Below are 11,272 nucleotides of genomic sequence, written 5' to 3'. Positions count from 1 at the left end.
CTAATTCTGAACATTGCAGAGTTATACACAGCAACTGTCTTGAAATCTTGGATTCTCAAGTATGTTCACTCATAACAAACTATTAGGAAAATTACCGTTTTCTAGTGATTGTATCTATTCCTTAATGCCTTCCAGAGGTCTAATGGATCTTCAACCGTTAGGTACTTGCTCTTCAATCCTTCAAGGTGGCAACGGATAAAAATCATGGCCTTCGCTCGATCTTGAGATGATGCATTTTTATCCTCCTTGATGGTGTCTCCAAGGTTTCCTTCCTCCAGATGGATCCTGGCGTCCACTACCTTAGTAAAGTAGTTTTTCCCAATGATTTCAAGGGCAACAAAATCAAGTTTTGGCAAGTTTGCCATTATCATTTTCTGAACGAAAAATGAGATGTGTAAGAACTTGTAATAATATGTATTCTGGAGGAATATAGTGTTAAAACTTCTGGTTCTTACAAATTTTTCATTTTAATCTTCAGGCCAAAATGATAAGCACTTGAAACTTTAGGCTCAAGATTTCCATAATTTAGACATTAATTAAAAAATTATTAGGTAATTAGTAATAGTCAATACACAAGCACTGCTATCAGTATTAACTACTACCACCAGGAAGAAAGAAAAGTAATGAGGAAGGCGATTGTACCGCACTACTCTCATTGAAAGAATATAGCGTAGTATGGGCATAGTTAGTAATACTTAACACACAAGCATTGCTATCATTATTGAGTACTACTACCAAGAAGAAAGAAAACTAATGAGGAAGGCAATTATACCGCACCACTCTCATTGAAAGAATAAAACATAGGATAAACGATTATACCGTACCACTTAAGTAGCAGGAAAATTTAAATATGCAGTATAGGATGAGCGATTATATCGTACCACCTAAAGTTGCAATAAAATTAAATCTACAGTTTAAGATGCACGATTGTACTGCACCATCTAAAATTACAGTAAAATTAACATAAATAAACACTGGGTTAGTAATCAGGAGCTACACAAAACAAGAAATCAAAAGTATAAGGAATTGTTATATTGAGAACTAGGAGAAGGTATGGTGCTAGCAGTTCTTGGCAAGAGTACATCAAGTACATGAGGCAAAGGAGGAAGAAGAATAGTAAGATCCTTATAGGAAGCATTTTTTGGTGAAGGGAAATGAGAACTAGTTAGGGTTAGAGAGTTGTGCAAATAACGTGTTATAAATAGGCAAAAGTGAGAGTGATAAATGTAAACACGAAAATCCTACGATAAATGACAAGAGAACATGTGTACAAAGAATATTTGTATTAATGTAATTTAGGTTTGCAATCTCTTTACAACTTGATTCTTTGATTCGATCTCCGAAATGTAAGGTGGGTAACGTTCTTAATCCAAGGGTTGCGATGACTTGATCTTGGATGAATGGATGCTGCAAGGTTTTGGCTCTTGGCAATGGAGGAACTGGCACGTGTAGGGGTGCTTGGTGGTTCTTCATGAGTTTAACGAAGAACGCGGAGGGTTTTCCAAGTCTTCTTGAGTGTTTGAGTGCTTGAGGGGTTTGAGTGCTTCAGAGCTTTAGAATTTCAAAGCTTCAGCATCTAGGCATGAATGATATTTTGGACCTTTTTCATTGTCTTGGAGCCTCCCATTTATAGACTTTCCAAGCCTTAACTACGGATGAATTTGGCCTTGATTGTGGCCTTGATTAATTGATGAAAGAACCAAGACTCGATTTGTGGGCCAGTTCGTGATTTGACTCCATAAATTAACATTTGATTTAATTAAATTAAAATTAAATAATTCATTTCCGCTTAACATGGGTCCTTTTTGATGACTCGTCCGATATTGATGAATCACATGCCATGTGTACAATTTGTGAGACACATGGTACATATCACATACACCCACGTAAACCCTTATATCCAAATTTAGTCTTTCTTAAGTCTTCCTCACTTTTCATCTTTGGCAAAAACATGTGGGCATTCATTCCCCCAACTTTTACAACATGGTGTTTAATATTCAAACGCTTGCTTGTGATTTCCACAAAATTTTTGTTGTGGATGCTTTGTAACAACCTGTCTCGAGATTTACGAAATTTTCATATTTTCACTTTGGTTGGGTTTCTTTTGTTTAAAATAATGGTTTTTGGGTCTTAATTGGTGAGCCCAAGGGGGCCATCCCCTGTTTTGTCCCCCGGTTCCCTTTCCCTTTTCTTTTATTTTTTTCTGAAAAGTATCACTCTTCTCCCTCACACTTTCTTCTCTACCCTTACTCTCTCCCTCTATTACTCCCCCTCGGTGCTCTTCTCTCCGACAAGAACACACACACACACACCCAAACATACATACACACAGCCATCAGGAGGACTTCACCATCATCTTCATCATCTGAGCTTCACCTTTCTCTCCCTCACCTTCAATATCCATCTCGGCACTGTGCACAATCACTATGCATGAGATTTCCGACGAGGTAAGTGCAGAGCACACCTAAATCTCCTTAGATCGCGCTTATTATTGTGTTAGATAGTGTTTGAGTTGTTATGGTATGGTTTAAACACCAAAGTAACTCGGGAAAGCGTTTTCCAAATTTTCCGGCCAAACCACGGCAAGTTGGCCGGCATGCAAGGTATCAATCTCTTCATCTCATTAAGTACTACAACTTTCCTTTTTGAATCACTTGATTTCGTTAAGTATTGACAAAATTATAGACGTTCAAAGTTTGTCTAAATTCTGGCCTTCTTCTCGGTTGTGAAACCCAGCCCAAGAAACCTCCCAGGCCTTCGAGCCTTTCCTGCCAAGCCCAAAACCCTAGGCAGCCCAACCCAACCCTTTTATTTCTTTTTATTTTGTTAACTTAATGGCCTTTGGGCCATTTTCCCTTTAGGGCCTTAGGCCCGTGCATTCTAAAACCCAAACCCAAGTCCAAACCTTTAGGCCTAACCCTGTCCAACCCAAAACCCTTGACCCGGATCCATTGACTTTGACCGTTGACTTTTTGGGTTTTCATGCGGGACCTTTCCTAGGCTAATTTTAACGTCCCGAACCTGTTTCCGATGTCCGTTTTCCCAAATTCAATTGTTTGAGTAGAGTTTGACTAAGTGTACCCTTTATGTGCTTAGGGGCAACTTAACTATGGTGTTTCCATCTTCGCTAGTTGCGTGGCTCTTCGGCAGCTAAGTATTGTGAGTGGACCCCTTCTAAAAATGCATGTTTTGATAGTAGAAATGCATACATGAAAAGCATGATTTGATGACTATGTTTTATGAAACGTTTTATGAGATAGCATGCTTACTAAGGCTAGTTTGAATTATTACTATTTTTCCTATAACCCGTGTTCTTGTAGAATATCTGATGGATGACAATATGATATTTAGAACATGTTTAGAACACCTCTTTATAATATAGATGATGGATGACTTTATACTATGAAGTTGTTTTTCAATATATGTATGTTCAATGGTTTTGTACTTACCTAGTGGTTTTTTCCGCTACAGGACATAGGGATAGATTGCGGTCCGTCCCGGGTGACAGTTTGGTGTTGGCATAGGGCCTGGAATGTGTTTTCTCTGGCTATTAGCACATGGATGGGGAGTCGGCATGGGGCCTGGGGGTTATCGAACATTCACTAGTGATTATTATATATACAAATTATGATTTGAGACATGGCACAACATGCTAGGTTTCGGAGAACCTATGTTTATCATAATATATATGTGTTTTCATAACACCTGGAGGTTAGTACGTTGATAACATTTCATTATATATACATATCAATTTGGTCCATTCATGTTTGTTTTGCACCCCCTTCAGGACTTAGAATCGAGGCATACAATCCCGGTGTCAAGGCATTTCCACATCGGCATCTTCGAGTCCTTTAGGCGTAGGACCCATTCTTTTATTCATTCAATTTTATATTATTTCTTTTAGTGTTCTAGTTAGTTGTATGCTCTGAACACGTTCCTTTAGTGCTTATTCTTCATAATTAAATTTATAAGTTTTATTTATTCCTTTTTCTCAGCATTTGCATTCAATAAATGGCTTTCGTCACTCTCGGGTGTCGACCAGCACGTGCCTATCCTGGTATTCGGGAAATATTGGGATCGGGGCGTGCCATGCTTTGCATTCGGTTTCTAAAAAATGTGGTTTTGGGGATTGGCTAGCTTTTGTTGCCTTTTCGACTTCTCTTTGCTCATTTCCTTAGACCATTTCCAACCCTTGGGGATAAAGCTTATAAATTTAAATCAGAAAATTTTAAACCATAACTCATAAACTGTTTTTCTCCTCCAGCCCTCACGGCTTAAAAGTTTAACCCGAGATTATTAAATAATGATTTTAGCCTAACTTTTTTTTTTCAGTAACTTTTTTGAAAATAAAATTTATGTAAATTATCCTAATTTTTTTATGAACATTTTAATCTAAAAATATTTAAATTCCGATAAGTAATTAAAAAACATACAAATACATAGGTATTTATAAAGTTTTTAAGTTAAATTTGATTACATATTTTTCTTAAATTGTTTTTGTCACATCCCGACCCGGGAGGGACCACTTCCCGAGCCCGCTCCACCACCGTAGCACGATATTGTCCGCTTTGGGCCCCGACCACACCCTTACGGTTTTGTTTCTGGGAACTCACACAAGAACTTCCTGATGGGTCACCCATCCTGAGAATGCTCTCGCGCGCTACTCGCTTAACTTCGGAGTTCCGATGGAACCCGAAGCTACTGAGCTCCCAAAAGACCTCGTGCTAGGTAGAGATGAGAATATACATATAAGGATCACTCCCCTAGACGATGTGGGATGTCACAATCCACCCCCCTTAGGGGCCCGACGTCCTCGTCGGCACACCACGACCAGGGTTAGGCTTTGATACCAAATTGTCACATCCCGGCCCGGGGTGGATAACTTCTCAACCCCGCTCCACCACCGTAGCACGATATTGTCCACTTTAGGCCCCGACCACGCCCTCACGGTTTTGTGTCTAGGAACTCACACGAGAACTTTCCAATGGGTCACCCATCTTAGGAGTGCTCTGGCGCGCTACTCGCTTAACTTCGGAGTTCCGATGAAACCCGAAGCCAATGAGCTCCCAAAAGGTCTCATGCTAGGTAGAGATGAGAATATACATATAAGGATCACTCCTCTGGGCGATGTGGGATGTCACAGTTTTAGACATTATATTTAATTTTGGGCCGCCAAATCCTTTTTTTACCATTAGATTTGATCTCATTTGATCATAGCCATTAGATTGTAAGTAAAAAACAAAAAAATGTTGAAATATGTCAGTTTGGTGGGTCCAAAATAATTTAAGCAGGTTTAAATTCTTGGGGGGTGTGAGGAATCTAGCCCAGAGATATATTTTTTCCCCATGACTTATTTTAGTGCAATAGGTGGAGGACTGAGGGATTTTAAAGCTTATATTTTAAGCTTTATTCCATAAATTGAAGATGATCTTAGAATAGAATATTATTGATATATATAGAAAAAGAATATCACATTTATATATTGTATTAGGTTGGTCTGTTATTGCCTACAATTGATGTCCAATAAAGCCCATTTTTGAAATTATGGATCCAACATAAGATTTCCTGCCCACGACCGTGCGTGCATAAAGTCGTGTTTTTAAATCAAAATTTCAGACACGCCATTGCGTTTAATATTTAGAGATTAAAATATTTATAAAATTAAATTACGATAGTCTATATAATTTTATTTTAAAAAAAAATTAATTTAAAAAAAAATTAGATTAAGTTCATTATTTAATAATTCTAGGTTAAAATTTTAAGCTAGATTAATTGAAGCAGTCAAATTGTTTTTGGATTAAAACCTAAATTTTTTGGGTTAAATATTTTCAGGTTTTAGGTTAGGGTTAGAGATGGCTTTATATTTCCCGGCATTTAATAGCCGGTGTCTCTCCTCCTCCATAATCTCCAATTTCCACGAGTGGCATGATTTCTCTCACGATTTCTGTACCAACAACAAGATTAAAGGGAAGGTTTCAATCTTATCCACCTTACCCTTGTTATTTCTGATTAAACCTTCTCGAATGGTTGGTTGTTCGAGTCATCTGTGAAGACAATAAACTTGCACGCCATCTGTTTGATTTATTGTCTCAACGAAGTCATTGTCCTCTTGCTGTTGCAGTTTAATTTCGGAGTGCCGGCTTGAAGGGTAATTTAGAGAGTACATTTTTTTGCAGCGAACAATGACCTGTAGACATATAGAGAAGTTTATCTACGGTGCAAAGCATCTAATGGCTAAGCGAAATGGAGCGTTGCATGTGAATGTGAAGCTGTTTCATTGGTCGGACGAGTCTCGTGAAGAGCCTTTGCCCCCAGAGTGGTATCAGAGGGCATTCCCGAAGTTGACAAAATTAACCCAGTTGTTAAAAAATGTTGACTTGATTGATGGAAGGCTCGTCAATGTCAGTGATGATTCGATTATCATTGATGATCGTACTGAAAAGAGAATGCTTACTTTCAAGTCACTTGCCAGGGTCTTTATTGGAGCTCCATTAGTACAGAAAGAGCTGAGGAATAATGTGGCGGCATTGTCAGGAGGTAGAATCTATAATCCGTTTGTGTGTTTTGGTACACCTAGTGAAAGGGAGCCCATGATTGTGAATTCACTCTCAGTAGTGGGTGGCTTTCTGAACATCTCTGCCCAACAAAGGCAGTCGGTGCGTGTCACAATATCCCCACAGGTCACACAACATCGCATATGGACAGGGATGCTCGAGGAGGTACTCAATGGATTGAAATCCGAGTTGGATTATCTAGATTATCAGTACCCAAGCAATGGGATAAAAATGGGGCAGCAGATAGTTTCTAGCTGTCTAAAGTTCTTGGCCGACACATCCACCTCCATTTCATATGAAAATGACTTCTCTTCATGGACACGCCTTGTGCCTGCCAAAGTTATTGACTCTTCTGGTTTGCAAAAATGGGAAGATGTTCTTGAGATGTTCAACGACCTCATTGATTGGTTGAAAAATGAAAGGAGGTTACTTACTTCCATAGAAAAGCTTGAGGTAATGAAAGAGGGGCTGTCTCAAATCAAGGATGTGCAGACTGATAGAAGTATAGGACACAAAGAAGTCCGGCATCAAGAAAGCTTAGTGCAGAAGAAGTTGACGAAGACATTGGGTCATTCATCAAAGTGCTTGTTCACACTTTTGTTATATTACCTCTATGGGCGTGTTAGAGATATTGAAGTGGACATACGCGGTGGTATTTATAGCCGTGGTAGTGGGGATGATTTCTACTTGTGCATGGGAAGGATTGTGACTTCAGACGAGGAGGAGATGGTGTGGAGTGGGGTGAGGCAGTTAGACAGGGCTCTTGGGCTTTTCAAGTTTGTATGGGAAACAGCAGGGATGAAAGGAGCTTTACAACTACAAGGCCATGTATGGTGTGTAGGGACTGAGGGCAGAGTTCTAACATATAGAGGAAACACGTTTTTTGTACATGGGATTCATGTTTGAGCAACGGTTGTCTTAGCCCGTGAGTTTAAATTTCAGAATGCATCGAAGTTAAGACTGCTGCCCCTAACAAGCGAGAAATGGAGAAGTTGTTGCAGCAACTGTGCTGAGTTCTAGGAGTTCTTAGGCCATTGGTTTTCGGAGAAGCAGATTTGGACATAACAACAGACTGATGAGTGCTTAAATATTTGAAATTGGCCATCCGCAAATGTCAAGTGCTATAAAGCACGAAATGATGACACAATTATCATTGTCATGGTCATCATACATCCATGGTCATGAACAATCTACAATCTGGCTAATATAAACATGTAATGCAGAAATAAAGAGATTAGACAAGAAAGTCTTATGACCACTTGAATGCAGTTACTAAAATATAGCAGCTCTCTTATTAACACGAAAGTAATAAAATTTCATATTTGACAACAAGAAGCAAAGAGAACAAGGTCTAATTAATCATGTATTTTGCAACTTTCTTATATAAGGTGGTGGAAAAACCAGCTCGCGGGTATGGGGAACCAAATACGGTGAGGATAGGTGAAAATGTTGAAGGAGAGACTTACTAATGATGCTTCTTAGATGGCAGAACTGAGACAACAGAGCACACTGCCTGTATGAGAGTGAGTACGAGGAGCAAAACAGCTGCAGCAATAGATAGAGTTGCCCAAGGCGTGTTGCAATAATTTTGTCTTAAATTTGCCTTCCATTTGTTCCATGAAGTTTTGCAGTACCTGTTCAGGTCTTCACAAAGAGTAGCAAAATAGAAGTCGTTCAAGTCCACTATGACCCCATCGGCAAGGTTGTTGATCAGAGTAGACCCTCCACTGCTGTCACCAAGCCTATTTTCAACAATTCCGTGCTTAACAAGCAACTCCACATCCTTTGCAGTGTTCACGAAACGATCCATGATGACAACGTAGTCATTCATGTAATTCTCCATAGAGTGGCATTGTTCAAAGGCAAGGAGGTTTCTGACTGTAAGTGCTGTTTCATCACTAATTGTCAATTTTGGAATTTCTAGAATCCCATCATTGAATTGTATGTCGAGTAAGTTTTTGGCTGATCCCACTCTAAACTTGACTCCTGCCCGGTGTAACTCTGTGATGCTTGGTGTGTTTAGAGTTTTGAGTTTCCCTTTAACCTGCCGTTCTAGTGGTAGCTGTAGATATAAGTTTCTACAAAAATCGACAAAATGTTCTGTTTTATACGCACACATTTTATCCAAATTTCCATCCGCTCCTTTTATATGCATCAGATCTTTGAAGAATGCGAGAGAAAGTTTGATTATCGAAAGCCTCTCAGTACACTTACTATCAGAAGGTACATCGATTTTATCTGGGTCAAAAAGATCCTCAAGAACGAAGAATGGCAACTGATTTTCAAGCAGCCGTATGTCAGGCCATACGTCCTGCAGCATCCATGGTTTGTTAAATATACGATCATTCTCGTCCTGCAATTCATGGAAACGGTGCCTCAACAAGACCTCAATAATGAATGCTGCATCCACTAGAACAATTCTCACAAAGTCATCACTGCTAAACTCGATAGTTTCTGCGTAACAACTGCGTATCTTGCCCTCTTGGTCCTTTATTATCTTTATATAGTCCTCCAAGCCGACCCTGGTTCTGCGTATAAAATCTCGTAGGTACCTCTTTTTGTGCTCTTCCATGGCTTGTAGGCCTTCCCTTCCATGGTGAAGAGGACCTATAGAGACTACTTGAGGTGTGTAGGCCTTTTCACTTGCACGCCGCAGTCGTTCAGGAACTCTGTAGATACAACACAAAGAGGACAAGGGAGCCAAAGCATCCAACCCCTGATTCATTGATTTTGCTAACGGAATGTATGGGTTTTCGATGTCATGTGGAGCTTCGTTGCTTCCTTCCATTTTTATTGCTGATATGTTTGTCGCTCCAAATCGTAATTGCTGACAACGAGATGTTGATCACTAACACAACAACAAACAAATTTTTCACTATGATATTTTCAACAAGCTCAACCAACTATTGAGAAAATATGACAACAATCAAAACTAATCAACATAATTGACAAAATTAACCCAAGAATCGAAAATATACACACCCGATTTTTGTAAGAGAAAACACACATAGACCTTTATACATCCCACCCCAAATGCCTTAAAAGAATTCAAATGGAATGCACCAAGTTCATACAAAACTCTGTTTCTTATGCTCTTGAAAAGTTCCTACTAATTATGCGAATCGGCATGAAGAAGGAAAGTCGGTATACAATAATATAGATGTTAGGATCGACGGTACTACAATATGGAAAAAAAATACAATGTAAAGTGAAAAGATAGGCATCAAGAATTTAAGTTGATTGGCAATTTGTGCCCTACGTGCACGGACCAGCAATCAATCTTCCACTATATCAAAATAATGGGTACAAGAAGAACAATCTTATCAAGCCGAAGAAAAGGCTTGATGAATAGAATAAAGTATAACACTCTCTCTCACTAGATACGCTGATTTTTGTTTTTCCTAGAGAAATTTTGCAGCAATCCCCTAACCCTTCTGCTCAATTTCAATTTCCAAACACAATGTTGGCAGTGAAAAATAAAACAGTGAAAGCTTCACGAATTGGATGAGCCAATAAACATTACGAGATTAGAGAAAAATACAAAGCAAATGAAAAGAGAGAGAAGGGAGATAGGAAGTAAAAATGTACCTGCTACGTGTGTTAAAAAAAAAAAGGTTTGCTTTGCGTGACTGGAAAAGCTCAGTGCAGACTGCTTTCTCTTCTGGCTCTTCTAGTCCATCTGCATCCAAGTTCCGGGCGGAGCGCCGGTAGTGTGATGGATTTTTTATTTGACAAATGGTCTGCACCTTCTTCCTCTTCTCAATCACAAAAATACCGATCTTTTATATGCAGGAATCTTCCCCTCTTGATAATATCACAATGATGGGGTACTTATGTAAGAAGAATTGGACGAGTTGAAGAAGTCAGGTCAACTCCTTCGCAGCTTCCTTGCCTTTTCTTTGTTAAGTCTCTTCCTTGACTATAAGAAACTGTCTTGTACTTACCTTCATCTGCCCTTTTCTGAGAAGTCTCCAATGGTTTTCCATGAAAGAGTTTTTCATTTTTTTTGTTTTTTTGTTTTTGTTTTTTGTTTTTTTTTTTTTCAACAATATAATCCACCATAAGGAGAGAAGGTGAACTTAGCCTCACAATGAGTTATCAATAATGTAGTTCAAATTTACCATTGACGAAAATCGAATTTAAAACCTCTTACTTATAAGTTAAGAGCAATACCACTATCATATTTTTTACTTGACTATTAGAAACTGACTTGTATTTGCCTAAGACTAATCGAAACAAAAGCCTAAATTGTTCTCAAAGCAAAACTCTCTCCGCCTGGTATCATGTTTTTTCCTTATCTATAAGAAACTGTCTTGTATTTGCCTTTTCTTTGATACGTCCCTTCCTTGACCATAAGAAACTGTCTTGTACTTGCCTTTATCTACCCTTTTGTGCGAAGTCTCCAATGGCTTTCCATGAAACCGTTTTATCTATTTATTTATTTTTTTTAAAACCGATATTATCTATATTAAAGGAGGATGTGAGCTTAGCCTCACAATGGACTAACAATAATGTGGTTCAAATTCACCTTTGACAAGAATCGAACCTAAAACCTTTTACTTACAAGTGAAGAAGAATACTAGGAGACCATAGTAGTGAGTGGCTTTCCATGACAGTTTCTTTAAAAGATTACAAACTGGGCCCTCTACGGATTTTATTATGAAGCAAATTAAATAAAGGGAGCTTTTATGAAAAGGGTTTGGGTTAAGTTTATTTTA

General features: G+C 38.7%; 2 protein-coding genes across 2 annotated transcripts; one reads left to right on the top strand and one right to left on the bottom strand.

The window, feature by feature from the left end:
* The first annotated feature begins 6,037 nt into the window (after positions 1-6,037).
* LOC137717043 (exosome complex exonuclease) lies at positions 6,038-7,707 on the top strand. The gene has a single exon (XM_068456360.2). It carries the CDS (start codon positions 6,183-6,185, stop codon positions 7,458-7,460), a length of 1,278 nt encoding a protein of 425 aa, XP_068312461.2. The 5' UTR covers positions 6,038-6,182; the 3' UTR covers positions 7,461-7,707.
* A 111-nt stretch (positions 7,708-7,818) lies between these two features.
* Positions 7,819-10,361, bottom strand: LOC137718247 (UPF0481 protein At3g47200). Its single transcript, XM_068457762.2, has 2 exons — positions 10,143-10,361; positions 7,819-9,402 (listed from the first exon to the last, which is right to left on the bottom strand). The coding sequence occupies exon 2, from the start codon at positions 9,340-9,342 to the stop codon at positions 8,020-8,022; it is 1,323 nt and encodes a 440-aa protein (XP_068313863.2). The 5' UTR covers positions 9,343-9,402; positions 10,143-10,361; the 3' UTR covers positions 7,819-8,019.
* Between the last annotated feature and the right edge of the window lie 911 nt (positions 10,362-11,272).

This window comes from Pyrus communis, chromosome 8 (assembly GCF_041283825.1).
Source record: "Pyrus communis isolate YQ-2024b chromosome 8, ASM4128382v1, whole genome shotgun sequence".
Taxonomy (NCBI): domain Eukaryota; kingdom Viridiplantae; phylum Streptophyta; class Magnoliopsida; order Rosales; family Rosaceae; genus Pyrus; species Pyrus communis.
Note: the sequence above shows the minus strand (reverse complement) of the source record. Positions and strands in the feature narration are given on the sequence as shown.

What these genes read in the sequence shown, in the direction of transcription:
- LOC137717043 (XM_068456360.2), top strand. Translation starts at nt 6,183, where the DNA reads ATGACCTGTAGACATATAGAGAAGTTTATCTACGGTGCAAAGCATCTA.
- LOC137718247 (XM_068457762.2), bottom strand. Translation starts at nt 9,342, where the DNA reads ATGGAAGGAAGCAACGAAGCTCCACATGACATCGAAAACCCATACATT.